General features: G+C 43.6%; 1 protein-coding gene across 3 annotated transcripts in view; it reads right to left on the bottom strand.

The window, feature by feature from the left end:
- The window catches only part of znf385c (zinc finger protein 385C), a 67,830-nt gene that overhangs the window by 22,090 nt on the left and 29,714 nt on the right, over positions 1 to 16,026 (bottom strand). The window contains exon 1 of one of the 3 annotated variants that reach the window (XM_086132350.1): positions 10,830 to 11,116. The exons of the other annotated variants lie outside the window; for them this stretch is intronic. Coding sequence (XP_085988476.1) covers positions 10,830 to 10,872 — 43 coding nt within the window. The 5' untranslated portion in view covers positions 10,873 to 11,116. Of the gene's footprint in view, positions 1 to 10,829; positions 11,117 to 16,026 lie in introns of those variants that run through there. 3 annotated transcript variants of the gene reach the window in all.

Below are 16,026 nucleotides of genomic sequence, written 5' to 3'. Positions count from 1 at the left end.
CAGCATATGCTGCTTGCCGCTACGCCTCGCTGAATCTAGACATGTAGACGTTGCATGCTTGACATGTAGATCGTTGCACTTTGACGTCATGAAAATATGATTCTAGCGTCCTAAGCTAGCCGCTAAGTCTCACTGAACCGAGGAAGATGACGATGAGAAGACATGATGTAGCTAGTCAGACTTTGGTGGACGGGGGTATTTAGATCCGACTGGGTTAGGGCAGGTCAAACATCTTTAGCAAAGACTGTATGGTATGCTGCTTGCCGCTATGCCTCCCAGAATTGAGCAACAAACACCACGCTACACGTTCAACATGTGAGTCGTCGTCATGGAAATACAGTCAGCTTTGTTTGTCAAGACGATGCATGATATGCTATCTAGCTATGCCTTTATGTTTGCATTTGATCAGCATCGCCCCGGTAGCTTGTCATGCTTATTTTTTTTGTAGTTACTTCACATTTTGCAGCGATACAACCGGGCGTTTTATCTTTTGGTGTATTTAAATGAAACAGTCAACCGTGCTCAAGGCTAAATTAAACCACTTATGTGGATAAAAAGAGGAAAAATAACAAATGCATGTAGCGGGGATTAGCCAGAAGGGTTTTTTTTCCCCCCACATTCCACAGCATGGAGAAATGCACTTACATGAGAATTAAACGTGTGGCAATAAAAGCCCTGCAGCTGTCATAAACTTGTAACAGTGTAATGCATAAATTAGCGTTCTTTCTGAGGGGACTAACACCAGGGGAAACAATACATTGGAATGAGAAACCAAATGGGAAAAAAATACTCCATATAAATTTGAGTTTGATGCTGAAAAACAATTAGCCCTTTGCTGCACTTCCCCCCCTACATTTCCATCACTTGCAGCCTCGGGTGTAGCGGCGAGCTAATTCCTTCCGACCTACGCCATAATTGCCTCAAATCAGCCTCCTCGCCGTGGTTATACCAAGTTAGAGTCCACATTAATCTGCAGAACATCTGTGGGACTTTGTGTACGCCTGCTGAAGTCACACCTCGTGGCTTCTAGTTTGCTTCTTATTTGCGAGCGGCGCTCGCTACGCAATTTGGGGAGAGTGGGGATGTAAATTGTTTGAAACGCTTGCATTTCAAATCACCTTTTCCCATTAAAAGCATTGGAAAGGCCATTAAACAGTTCCACCCCCCCCAAAAACAACAACAAAAATAGTCGTGTTTTGATGAGGAAATACAGTACTCCATAATATTATACTTTATAAAAGCATATAGCAATGACACAATTACATACCGTACAATTAAAAAGAATGTTTTTTTGGTCAAACTGCATCCGTTGAATGGCCATGGTGGTGCTCTTTCCATGATGCTCATTTTAGTCACCGGGGGGCAGTATTAGTACGGCACAAATTTTAGTTGTGCAGAGGATAAAGAATATATGACCATGAGTACTTTTTATGTTGGTTTATAAGTGTTGCGGTGCCACCCATGTTAATCTAATCGCTACACAGAGAGTCACATGATTTATTTGATACAGATTCTACGGTTGATGCCCTTTTAAATACAGGGGGAAATTCCCTAGTTTATGCTTATTTTGACATCTTTAACTTGGGGTGTTATTAAACAGTTTGTAGCGTGTTTTTGTGGAGGTGGAAGGCTGCAAGTGGACTTCCTAGCCTCCATCTGTCGCTTTTACACAGCACAGCAACGGGAAAAAAGGTTACGTTTGACAGAAACTGTGAAAGGGGCTCTTGTCGTCACACTCTCGCGGGCACTCATCACAGAGGTCGCTTACCTGTCTCCCGCTGTAAACAGGAAATGAATAATTCACATGGCAGCAGCATCCTGAGGATCTTCATCGCCAGCTAATTAGAAGTCAGCCACCGAGAGAGAGTCTCAAGGTCCTTGAGCTTTGAAGTAACGGGCAGCAGCAACGCGGGGAAACTGCAAGGGGTTTATTTGTCCCTGCCGCTTTGATGTTACTATCAACACATAACTTCCTGGATTTCCAAAAATCACCAATTGCGCGCTCCCTGAGATCAGGGAACTCTGGCAGTCCCCAACCATGCATGGGTAAGTTATACCAGACTTTTCGGGTCACTTGTATATGCAGGCACTAATGCAGAGTTCAAAACTGCCCCTAAATGGTCGCATTTCCTGCCTAAAATTTCAGACAGAAAGAGTACATTTTTCATCTACTCACGCATGTGCACCAGATAAATCTCTTTTTTTTTTAAGGTGGCAGAAACCGGATATTATGATGATGCAAGAAAAATGCGACTGGCACGCACCGGCATGGCAAAAGACTACTTGAATTCAAAGCAGCAGAGTCGGTTTTAGCCTCATGTTGTTAGCTTCGGCTAACTCATAGAACGACTAATATTAGTGCCGTACTGATGAAATCGGAGAGATAAAAAGACGGCAAATGATGAGACAGAGGAACAAATTCCAAGAAAAAGACAGCTGCATTGCAGAGACAATAAAAGCAATTTTACTGAACAAAAAAAATAAAAGACAGGTGATTCTGGGCACCACCTTTTGCATTTGGACTATGTGGGCCAACGATTTAGGAGCAATGCTTCGACGGCACCCACACGCTTACTCACCTCGCTACATCTGCAGCGGCACATGCGAAGCGGGGTAGCTGAAGTGATTGCTTTTCCCAGCTTCTTATCGCTGCACCAGAAGGTGTGCTTCTCACAATTATTACACTCGAGCCACACACACACACACACAGACACACACACACGGCTACACTTCTATATGCCTTCATCCCCTAGCCGCTCATTTCCAGCTCTCTGCTGGCCTGGTGAACCGCCGGCTCATTCAGATCCTGTTATGCTTCAGCTCCATCAAACACCTGCGCGATATCTGAGGGACTGGAGGGCGAATAGCGCCTGGACGATCACCTTGGTTGTTTTTCCCGACAGCGTTATCGTTCCAGCGTCATGTTAGAGCGATTTCAAAAGGGGAACGCACGACGTCCGCAACGGCTACGGTGGCATGTGCTATGTAAATAGTGACATTATAATGTGCCAATGCAGTATAAGGTATAAGCGCCCACTTCTTATCAGCCGTTCCATCCTCCACTCCCTTTCCGACGATTTCTATCGTTGGCAAGGAAGCGGACATTCGGAAACTCAGGTTAAGAGGTACCGGTTCAGAAGTAGAGATCAGGCGGTAGAAAGACATATCCTTTCTCACCTCCATTTTCTAACCAGATCTTCCTAAACTCCCCTTTCAGATCTTCGTGTCCTATCCTCCATTTCCTACCCTTAACAGGATGAGTCGTCTAGAAAACGGATGGATGGATGGAAGTCAAGATTCAGAAGTAAACGATCAGAGGTCGAGATAAGGAAGTGGGCCATAAAAAGTAGAGGATAAGCAAGGGAGGGAAGAAAGCGGATGTTTGACAAATACAGATTAGAAAGTTAAATCTTAGGAAGAAAACAACTCGCGTCTATCTACTCCTCAACAGGTTTTCGCAAACATTATTCCGCCGAGATGCTCCGGGCGACGAGCGAGGAATAAAACTAACATCTCCTCCCCGCCGTCAGCCGAGCCCGCTGACAGACGACAAAGCGAGCTGTCGCCTCCGGCTGAAGAGTGGAACTTCTTCTTGCGTCTCGGGGACGCCGGCGACAAATGGTGCGGCTCTTTGGCGTGCCCCCACCGCCTCAAAACTCCCCCGGAGACCTTGGCAGATCCCAAAGACGGATTAATCCTGATGCGAAGTTGCTGAAGGCTCCTCGATATACTGACGGTAAGGATAAACTGCAGCGGGATTGATGAGCAGCCACAGGGCGGCCATCTTTTTTTAATGGGGCGCTGCCCTCGATTAAATCGTCATTATTTCAAATCTTGATTGGATTTACAGCGGGGTATCTGTTACACACACATGCTGAACAGCAACACGTACCTTTCCTGTATTTGATTCCGAGGTGGCAGGAGAAAGAACTCGATAAACCACCGTGTGAGAAATTGCAAGCAACGCTTCTGAAATATCCTTCAGCAAGACACCATCATGGCAGTGAATGAGTGACGGAAAGATAATAAAGTGACAATGGAGCTGATGAATGGAAGTGGGTGATGCGGACACATTAACACATTTCTTTGAGGCTACTGATGCCGCTCGCAGTAATTGCATGTTGAAGGTGCCATTAAAGGCCATTTCGCTTTTTGTGCGCTAAAGGCCTGAAAAGAAAGTTCAAGTGTTTTGTGATTGATTAAGCTTGGCAGGCAGTTTAAGAGGAGGTGCCGATTCAACACGAGCATACTAACAGCTGAGGAAACAGAATGTAAAAAAAAAAAAAAAAGGAAATGAGTTCACCCTAATCTGCAACCACTTTGACAAATGATGGGATTTAAAAAAGAAAAGTTGAAACTGAATTCATTAGATTGCGATCTGGTTTGTTGTACATACTGTATGTTACGGTGGGCAAGTGACAAAGTGTTGGTCTCGTAAACTCATAAAAGGTCATTCTAAACCTCAAGGGAATAATTATGCTGTTTTTGTTTTTTTTAACAGTTCACAAATTTTCAAATTTCAGTTTCATGAATCACATTGAAATAGTACAAGAAATTGTTGGTGCTTGACAAAAAATTGTCAAAATGGACAAGTTTGAGATTTTCTTTTTTTTAACGATTCCCCATTTTAAAAATGGAAAGTGTATTTTTCAACATGCCACCATTCCATCTTGCGATTTTTAAAAATTTCACCATTTAAAAATGGTAACTATAATTCTATTTTTAGAAAAAAATGCCAATTTAGAAAATGGCAGGGATTTTTCGATCAATGTGTGTGATCCTTTTCTATTTTGTAAAGTCATGAACAGAAAAAAACTCGAATAGGAGCATGCAAGGAAAAACTGCTGATGTCATTTAAAAAAAAAAATCTGTAAAACGATATCGACTTGTCGATTGTGTACATTGAAGTGCGAGATAGCAAAACGCTTTGCTGACCTTTGGCTGACATACGCCGACACGGCGTTAGCTTGGTTGGGTGCGCCTGCCAGTCGAGACAAAGAGGATTGGATGTTAATCTGTCTTTAACAACAGCGGGGCTCCCAACACTGCAGACAACAGGGCTAATCAAGACACGGAGAGCACCACAGCGCCAGCAATTACCTCTGATCGCTGACTGGAAGTCAGCCAAATCATTCAAGAAAATTGCTTGCCGACTTAAAATCACTTTGTAATCAACGTATTCAAGTTAAAGTTCAATCTAGGGAAATGGACTCAAAACACTGAAGACAGGATTAGGTTTACAAATTAGGGTCAGGGTTAGGGTTTCAAATTAGGGTTAGGGTTTGATGGCTAGGTTATGTTTTTACTCTTAGGGGTTAGGGTTTAAATCTGGGTTTTGGGACCATTTTAGAATTTCAAATTTCATGGCAGGATTCGGGTCTTCAATTCGAGTATCAAGACAGGCTATCGGTTTCAAATCAGTGTTTCCAACCTGGACCTAGGTTTTAAACAATGGCTAGGGTTTGAAGGGCTTTGAATCGCTCAATAATGAGCAGTGTGTCAATAAAGGAAGGCAATCAGATGTCAAAAAAGTCTACGGAGCTGCGAAATCATCCTTCCCAGCGTGCTTGCCGCCGTCCGCCTCAGGCAAACTCGTCTGCCAAGTCGGGGGCTAACCGCAGAACGTCGTTGAGTATTTTAAGGCCCTTACCTCTCACAGCCTTACTAATCTAATTCACACCTCCCCTGAGAGCAAGTGGAGGCGGAAGAGGAGGGGAAATGTACATGTAAAATGACAAATTGACTTGGTCCAGAACATGACGGGGATGGAAAAGCTTCAGGATCAGAGCGGCACGGCGTGACGCCAAGGTTATCGTCTGACGCACGCGTACGTCGCCAAGCGACATGGGAGATACACATTCAGCAACCACCACTCAATAGTACACTACACGGCAGCAAAGGTCTTTTGTCATTAAAAAATAATAATAAATTCAGCTGGCTGGCAGGCTTTTATGTCGCTCTCTCTCTATTTAGGGTCAAAGGGTCGTATGGCGTGCTGGAGCCTATCCCAGCTGTCTTCGGGCAGTAGGCGGGGGGCACCCTGAACTGGTTGCCAGCTAAAGATTCAAATTCTACCAGCAATGACACATCCCCTACTGCGTAATTAGCTCGCCCCGCTTGATTGCTCCCTATTAACGGCACCTGCGACACTTCTGTCATCTCCCGTCATCTTAAGTCATCAATACGGGAAATTTGCAACCCGGGAATCAGATGCTATTCTCCCATAAACGGGCGGCGGCGGAACGGCGGTAGCGAGTGGGGAGGGGATGTGCAGCCGTGGCTAAAAAGACAACCTTATCAGCTTCTGCGCAGCGGAATGAAGGCGCTCGCTCTGATAAAAGGGGAAGCTTTACGAAAGATAAGTCTGCTGTAGACGCAAGCTAAGCTAAGCCTTCAGACTGGAGCCGGTGTGCCGAGCACTGACTGAACGATAGCCGTTCTGTGTGAAAGGTACAGATTCCGAAGAGGGACGGGACAGTTGAAGTTGACCTTGTTTATTTGTCGCTTGCTTCCTTAGTCTTTTCATATACATGCGGTTGCTCTCCTTTAAGTCTCTCTCGTTTGTTGAAGTCAAGGTCGGAGCTTCGAGCCAGGGAATCATTGGCCACTCGATGCTCAAGGACACCGATAGGGGAAAGCGTGTGCGCACACCCGCACCCACACCCACACCCACACCCGCACACACGATGTGTTCAGGAGCATCAGGAAACTTGATATGTTGCCATGCTTTGCTTTCAAGGCCTGTGTCTTTAGCCTTAGCACCAGAGAATAAGTGACTCTGTGTGTTCATGTGCATGTGTGCGCCTGTGTCTGTGTGTGCGTCTACTTGTGTGTGATGGAGGGGTACAACGTGGGACCATTACTCATGTTGTCAGAGCCCCCCCCCCCACCGGGCCTCGCACATACGTACGTACAGCTCGCGGCATCCAGAAGCCGTCACTTCAGCAGCACAATGCCCAATCAAAGGAGAGACGTCACTTCAGACCAATGACTACAACTGTCACTCACAGGCGCCATTTTCTCACCAAACAAGGGGGAGCTGGCCGGCGGAGGGGAGCCCCAGGCGCCGCCATGGGTCACGTATGAAGGATGCATGCAAAGATATTAATAGAGGGTGTTGACACTAGTGCACTGCAAGTCAGGGACATTAAAAGTAATAAAAGGCAACTAGAATCACTTCCTTATTTCCTGCTGACAGTAGGTGGCGCAATAAAATGCCAATGAATAGGAAGATATTTACAGGGGTGAATGGGAATAACCCGTGACTGGATAAATATTGTAACGGTTCAAATAACCAAATGTTAACATCTTTTTTTTTTTTCAATTGATACTCTGCATCCACACAAATTAACCACACCTCACTTTTTTTGTTTTACTTTTTTCATTTGAATGTTATTACTTCGACACTAAACATCAACATTACATTTTAAGTACTGTTTTCAATGGTCAATTGTACATTGGAAGAATTATCATTTTGATGTATAATTACATTTGAAATTTAAACAAAAAGTATTTTAGTTCCATAGAAATTCAATATAAAAACAAATACAGATGTTCCAAAATTATTTTGATTCAAAATTCAGATTTTTTAAACTGTATCACCATTTGAAATTAAAATATACATTTAAGTAACACTAAAATAATATTGAACATGTTTATACAGTAAAATTATTTCATTATTCATTCCGTTTTTTTTCATCATCATATTTATAAATAATTGAAATTAAAAATTCCAAGTTAATGCCCATTCATTACTGTGCAAGGTGTCATCTAAACTGACAAGAAATGATCCGCCATTTTACAGCTCGGCGCTACCACTCGGTTGGATATGTCAAGACTTGCTAATTACCAACGAGGAGCCACATGAAAGGGTATGAGGTGTGAGAACGCGTCGCAAAGCGAGCGACGTCTCCCACAAAGAGCCTGTGAAAGCACCAAACATCAGCGGCTGCTGATGAGTTTCCAAGAAAAAAAAACAACAAAAAAAACTGCCGTCACCTGCACCGCTTTTGTCTTCACAGGGACGCCTCAAACCACCGTACAACACAGGAATGTGTGAGAATAGCAGCACACCCAGCATTCAAAAATCTACACCAAAATATAAGACAAGAGAATAACATGTTCAGCGTACAACACTTCAGTTGGGGCGACAACAAATATCCCATGCTTCTTTCTTATGATCATGATGCTGCATTTTTTAGTTTTTGATAGATGCTGCAAACGCGGAGATGACGCACGCCGAAGAAAGATAACACAGTTTGACTGCAGAGCTGTTTTGTCGAGCTAATAAAACTGTGCCTGTGTGCGTTTGTGTGTGCGCGCGTGTTTGAGAGCAGCCACCTTCACGCCTCAGGCCCTACGACGATGAACGCCGAGGCTCGGTAGGTTCATCCATCAACCAGCATCGCATCTGATTGTGTGTTTTTGTGTGTGCGCTTTTTTTTTTTGCTATGCATACACACATACATAATTAAAATACACACAGGCATGCACACGCATACACACACACACACACACACAGAGTCACATTTCCAGCCAAAATGTCCCCGCAAAGAAAAATGACACCGTGGTTAAAAAAGTGTGTTGTCAAGGATTGTGCCACATAAAGATATTGTAGAGTGTATTCATGTGCGTGCGCACGCACACACACACACACACACACACACACACACACACACACACACACACACACACACACACACACACACACACACAAAGAAAGACAAGAATGCACACATACACAGTAGAAGTGGGGTGTCGCACATGAAGATAGAAAGACAAGAACATCCACTCTCTGTAAATGTGGATGCCAAGGGTTGGAAGAAAAGAACCCAAACACACTAAAAGTGGGAAGTGCCACAGAAGGCCGAATGACAAGAACACACACACACACACATACACCAAGTGGAATAATGCCAAGTGTAATGCAATGTCAAGATGGAACACACAACACTCGCACGGTTGTTCCCTTCACAGCCAATCTTCGTAAACAAGCGAAAAACAAGCGTTGACACAAGTCGAAAGGCAGCGGAAAGAAGCATTGTTGCTTTTTGATAAACCTAACCCCCATTTGTTCCATCTCACCCCTATTTAAAGCAGCGGAAGGGGAAAATGGTAACATGAAAAGTCACCTTTTTATTCAATATAAACACCGTGACGAATGTGTTTCATACTTCCAAGGGTGGGTGAGGGGTTCTAGGTTGAGCGTAGACATTTAAGTTTTTTTTTTTTCTCTAACCAGAGCTGCCCCCTACAATTGTCCACAATATATATTCTCCTTTGTTTGGGCATGTGCCTTTAAGAGGCGTGGCCTAGCAAATATCTGGACGTGAGTTGCGGGCGACATCCCGTGCATAGAGGCAACCACTTGAATTGCATGGTGGTCATTTTACTGGTTGTAACGTTTTTTTACGGGTTTAAATCGGTGTCTAGACGTGTTAATCTTGAAAAAAGATAGTGAATTAAGGAATACATCAGCTTATGCCGTAAATCAGCTCATTTGGCGCTAAGCTCTCTCATAGGCCTTCGTGTAACTTTTAACCCCCCCACCCCCCCTCACCATTAACCATCCACCCCCAAGTAATTACCTCCGTTTGAGCTCGGGACCCGTTTAGTGCAGATTACCCTCCCCGATCAACAAGAAGATGGAAAATGGCACCCACTCCCCGAGGGACAGGCCTGTAATCAGCCCTCCCACAGCCCGTCAAGTCTGATGCCCGCCTGGAGGGGCGGCAAGGCGGGGGGCATTCCATTGACCCCCCCCCCCAATTCCAAACCCCCATATATTCAGTGTTTGCATAACGCCGCAAAATCAACTGCTTTTGTTGTGGCGGCGTCCATTTTCAAGCGTCGCAGACCCAGGCAAAGCCCTGAAAATCCACAGCCGCTTTTTGGAGAAATTCGTCATGTTCAGACGGGCAAAACGAAACTAACCTTCTGGGGGCAGGGGGGAAAAAAAAGCATGATTTTTGTTTCTGTGGTGAGAGAAGATGAAGAAGAAAAGGCCCGAGTGACAAATGTTTCAGAGGTCACCTTGTGTCAATAAAAGGGAAATAAAAGATACTATTCCAAATCTAACAGAGGTTGCGATTGTCAGACTCATGAATGAAATAATGTAGTTGATTTTTCACATTTTCATATATCGTTTTAAATATGACAATTTAACACATTCACAACATACAATTATCCGTGTGATTCAATGACAAATTCATGAAAACATTATTTTGTATCTTTCAGCACAATATTTGTTGAAAGTACATATGCTCAACAAAACCTTAAAAATATTGAACGATACCTACTGAAGAGTCGATTTTTAATTTATCAGTTGATTGCACGTTCCATATGAAAAGAATCATACAATTTGGAAAAAAAAACAGGGTCAAATGTTAAGTCATAATTTTAATAGCAAGAGCGTTTTATTAATTATTGTTTAGTGGAATATGATCAGCTTTGTTTCACATCAAGATAAAAATTTAGGTAATTAATGTCATGCGCATTCCATTTAATATTGTGATCCCCCCCCTCCCTAAATGTGCTAAGTGATCAGTGATATTTAGTGAATGGTAATTTCTCCTGGCAAGTGAGTTTTATTTCCAATTTTTAATGGAATATGACAGGATTTATATCAAATATTTGACATACTTTTGATTTTATTTCCGAACTGAATGGAGGGTTAAAGTTGCTGCTGTGGCTCCAGAGAAGGAGGCGGGTGCTGGCCATGCTTTTAAACATTGCAATGAAAACATCACAAAACTGTTTCTCAAAGAGGAGAAATTCAAGGCACTTTTTTATGTGTTTACATGTTCAATAATTCAGAGCGGAGGACTCACCGATGAGCATGGCGGTGGCGGCGTGTCTATGTGTCACTCGCATGTACTTCGCCGCCTCCCCGGGGAGCACAGGTGTTTACAGAGGCGTTCCTGCCTAGCGTCGGGGTGTCCCCTCCCTCGGTTTGTATGTATCCGTGCCGCGAGAAATGCTCCCCCCCACCACCACTTCTGCCGGCGTCCAATCCCCGAGAATTCTGCGGCGTATCCTCAGTTAAAATCCCTCCCGCTGTCGCTCGCTACTTGCCTTGGCTTGACAGAGCCGGGAATGAATGAGGCGGAGGAGAGGAAGGCAGCGGAGCAGCTCAGACCTCTCTCGCGCTCTCTCTCTGACTCCCCTCACTCTCTCTCTTTCTCCCTCGCTCACCCTCTCGCGACCTGGACACCACTACTGATGAGTGATGACAATTTCATGTCTCTACATGAGCGTTTAGCCTGATTTCTACCAGTTATTTACCCCCCCCCCCACACACACACACCATTTCCACTCATTTCCAAGTTAACGCTACGATGTAAAATTATGACACAATGCCACGATGTAACATCACCATGCAATGCCACGTTGCAATGCTATGATGTCGAGCTATAATGTAATGCCGCAATGTAAGGTTATGATGTAACACTACGATATACACTTCGATGTAACGCTACAATATTTGGACTATGATATACAGCAGGGGTCTCAAACTCAATTTACCCGGGGGGACGACTGGAGGCGGCGTCTGGGTGAGGCTGGGCCGCGTCGGGTTTCCCACAAGAAACGTTCCTCATAGAAACGTTCCAATGTTCTCAAATATCTTTATTTTTAACACAAAATAAGATGCAAAAAAATAGATAAATTAAGAATTAAAAAGAAAATAAATCAATCAATCAGTCATAAATAACTGAAATAATAATGATCATACAGCACTTATAAACGAGTGAAGAAACCATTAGAGGAACGGAATGGCCACGTTGCTAGCTTTGTAACGACCACGTTGCTAGCTTTGACTGCTGCATTATTTTCTTTGGGTTGCTTTCTAAAAGAAATCTCGCTGCATCCTCTGAATGTCTCTTTGTGTAATGACGTTTCAAATTTGTATGACATCTCGTGCTGCCACATCATGTAGCAAAGCGACACCTCTCCCGCTATGGCATCATTCTATGATATCCTACGATTGCATGCTACAATTTCACATCATGGTCAAAGCCACACGATGTTGTGCTATAATGTTGTGGCGCTGGGATGGTGTGTTTGTTATTTTATGTTAAATGTCCTGCGCTTTGTTACGGCTACAACAGTTTTGGAAAGCGCCATATAAATAAAGACGTGTCGTGTTCTGTCTGTCTATGATGTCGCGGCGGAATCAGAAATCCTTGAAAATTTCAATAGCAAAAAGGCAAAAAGAGGGACAATCAAAGATTACGCGAGAATCAGTTCTGCGTTCGGCCTTTGTCGACATGAAGGGCGCATGTGTGCGTGTGCGTGTGCGTGCGTGTGTGCGCAGGCGTCTGCAGGCAGAGCAAATACAAGCGACAATTCCTCTCTTTCGCCGCTCTAACCGCTTGGCTTTTTCAGCATGCTCCTCTTTTACGATGCATCATCCATGACACACTTTGAAGGAGCACTTGATTTTTGTTTGTTCTGATGCGGGCATGAATGTGTGTGGGAATGCGTGTGCGTGTTTGTGAGCATTGTGTTGTATTGTTGAAGAGCTTTGGTGCAATGCTGAGCTGTCCTGGAGACACGCCAGGGCAGCAAGGGTGCTATCAGGAACTTAATTACAGCGTTAAACGTCTCCCTCGCCTCCTCTCCATGTATTGGCTTCCGCTTCGCTCCAGCTTTGTCTACTCCAAGTGTGCGCCGTACATCCATCTCACTCTTCGTCTTGTATCTCGTTTTTTTCCCCTTCCTTTTTCCGTCGGCCGTGGCAAGAATGTGTCTGCGGCGTTTGTAACATCCAGAAATAACAATCTGGATTTGTCACCTATCAACATCGTATCCAGCAGTTGTGATTGTTGCTCGATCATCATGTCCCGCACCTCAGCAGACCTCATTTTCACGACAACGTCAAAGGATAAACTGTAGTCCTTTGGCGTCGAAGAGCTTTTGTCATGATAATGTAACTTCTTCTAAATTTCCTGCCAAGGACTTTCATTTCTTGAACTGCTTTCATGCATTCCAATCTATCTGTTTTTCACCAGTACTACTGAGTGAAGATATTGACTATCAAATTAGCCTCTCACACTAGCCTGCTCTCAAGGCACTTCATTTTTTTGTTTGTTTGTTTTTTGTCTGCGAACATTTTTCATTGATGGCTGTGGTACATTTCATTGTCCAACTGCAATGCTTGACAAGAAAGAATGCTGAGTGACTATTACTGTTGTAATCCGAATGATTTAAATCGAACAATCAGTTTTGATTTAAAAGATGGGAGAGTATTAAAACCAACCGAATTGAATCATTCCATTTTAAACTATATCAAGAGATTGTTTTTTTTAAACTGGAGAGATATAATTGGAAGGAAATGCCACGTTTACTGACAAGGTCATTTGGATTGTTAAATTATAACAAGAAACAAACTCATTGAGTTTGTTAGTGCCAGTTTGAGACTAGCCGCAAACTGGTTAGCTTTTTTCTCTGATATGCTCCCCACATGTGATCAAAAGTTAGAACGTTATCGGTGTGTATTATGTTTATTAGATGGTAATTTAAGGTTAGAAAGTGAGATTAATGATGCTTTCTGATGCGGCTTTCACCCTGTTCGATACCCCCACAAGCCTCTCTCATCTTCCTTCGAGCTGCACTGTATTCCACCCCCCCCCCCTCCTACCCCTCCCCTTTTGGCTCAATAAAAAGCACCGAAGCGTTGACATCCATTATGTTGCTGCAGCCGCTGAGGTGAATCACAACTGAAGTACAAAGAAAATCCAATCATCCCAGCGTCCGCCAGTCATGGCTATAAGAAACAACACCTCGGCAGAGCAAATAAAGGGCGTCTTTGGTTGTTCACAGTGAGAGGATTCAGCCGGTTTGGGTTGCCAAGAGCTGAGTAACCACGGTGAGTAGAGAAGGTCAAGCTGTCACACTACAGTCTCGTCTGGATAAGTAGTGATCAACAAGTTTCTTAGTTTCGGGAGATTACTGCCACACTGGTAAAGGGCTCTCGCATGCAAACATTGACGTACTCATCACGTATACGCCTGCTACACCCGACCAGGTAAAAAGTGAGTAAAAATTCATAATTTCCTCTTCCAAATGCAAACTATCAACCGGGAAAAAACAACTACATTGAAAAGCATTACAATGTCAGTGCGTAACAGCTCGACCTAAGTGACTAAACTTAACTGAGTGACAGGAAGACTTACAGTGGCTCGCATGAGCACTGAGCGCAGGCCAAAGTCAACAAAAGAGTGACAGACGCTAATGGGAGACAGATGGCACCTGAACGCAACACTCACACTATGTTTGCCTTTCATTACTGACACGTTCTTGTGTGTCAAATCGATATATACCATGTTTCGGAGCATATAGTAGCCAAGGGATGTTTATGTACTCAAAGGCAGAGAAGATTGGGCATCTGTGATGTATATTAATGAGGAGTGAAGGTCTCTGTCCCATACTGAAGGGAAGATCTTCTTTCCTTTGAGCTTGAAATGTTACGCAGCATTTTCTTTCTGTTTACATGTTTCCATATTTCAGCATTAATGTCAAGGACATTTTCTTTCCAATGGTTGTAATTTGTTTCTCGGGGTATTCGGTACTTGGGCATCCGATTTATTTATGTCCAGAGATGCAATGCTACTACATAAGGCCATCTAGCCATCTAGCCATCTACCTTACGACGTAAGGCTAAGGAATAAAATCAAGACACCACACTACAATGCAAGGCTCGGACAAAAGACCATGATGTTAATTGTCCATTTGATTCACAAATGCCAAGAAATTTTCTTTTCATCCAGACAATACAAACATGTTCTTTTGTGTAGATCTAATATGTTATTCTGCACATGTTTATAATCAGGTGTTTTGTTTTTTAATCAATGAGCAAAATAAAGGGCAACCATTTGCATCTCAGCACCTCGAATGAATTACAGCTCCGGAAATCCATCAGTGATAAGTTGCTAATAAAGCCATTTAGAATGTGATAGTTGTTTTTTTTGAGTTGATAATGTATTACAGCGTTGGAAGAGATGGCATCCAAGTAAATAAGATTCATGGGCTGGCAGGCGGGCTGGCTTCTCCGACATAATGTGCTGATGCAGAGAGACTTGCCCTGTTTACATAAGAGCCCCAATGTGGTGGGCGAGTGCAGCCAACTGCTCCAAATATAAACCTGGAAGATTCTTCTATGAATGGAAATATACGCTAGGCATTAGTCACATCCGCACCTCCACATTTCGCGTTACAAGTGTCCATTCATATATGTGCAAAGGCATTGGGGGACAGGAAGTGGAAAAGTGGAAAAGATTCAGCATCACTGCCATTCATGACTTTGCAGGAGGACAAACAGGGGAAGAGACGGTGTGTAGGGCGGGAGAGCGCTGCTGGGTTCCCTATATCAATAATTCATCAATGAGTTTTGTCAACTGGGGTTCACGGGTGGATGAGGAGGATGTGAAGGCGGAGCCACGACCGGTGGAGGAGAGCCATAGATGAGACTTTTTTTTTTTTGTTCTTCAAGCTGAAATGGAATTTTATTCCAAGGCATTGAAATTGCACATGGGAATACCAATGCTTCAATAAATCAATTGCAATATTAATTAAAGATTGAGCACCAACATTCCAAGCATGACTAATATAAGGGCAACACTGACGAGCTGAGAGAGGAGTTGAGATGTCTCAATGAACAGTATAACATACAGAGCTCCAGACTACCCCTAAACTTTATTTAGAGAAGACTGGATTCATGGCATTCCCACTGATATCGATAGGAAAAGACGATTGGAGATACAGGAGTTTTGAGCTATGCACCTAGTCACAGAACAAATTAAACTCGTATCTCAGGGCCTCACTGTGTATCTATTTTACCTGTGGGACCCATGTGTCTTGGATTTCGGTACGAGTACTCCAATCCTTACCTCCCCCATGGAACAGACCAGAGGGAAAATAAAGGTATGAGGAGGTGTGGATGGTCCAATGGAAACACAGAAATATGGTTCTACGCTGGAAAAATTAGGGGGCCTCACATTAGGCCCTGGAACATCTGCGAAAAGGCAG

Source organism: Hippocampus guttulatus, chromosome 16 (genome assembly GCF_054856545.1).
Source record: "Hippocampus guttulatus isolate MCC_2025c chromosome 16, RoL_Hgut_1.0, whole genome shotgun sequence".
In the NCBI taxonomy this organism is placed as follows: Eukaryota; Metazoa; Chordata; class Actinopteri; order Syngnathiformes; family Syngnathidae; genus Hippocampus; species Hippocampus guttulatus.
Note: the sequence above shows the minus strand (reverse complement) of the source record. Positions and strands in the feature narration are given on the sequence as shown.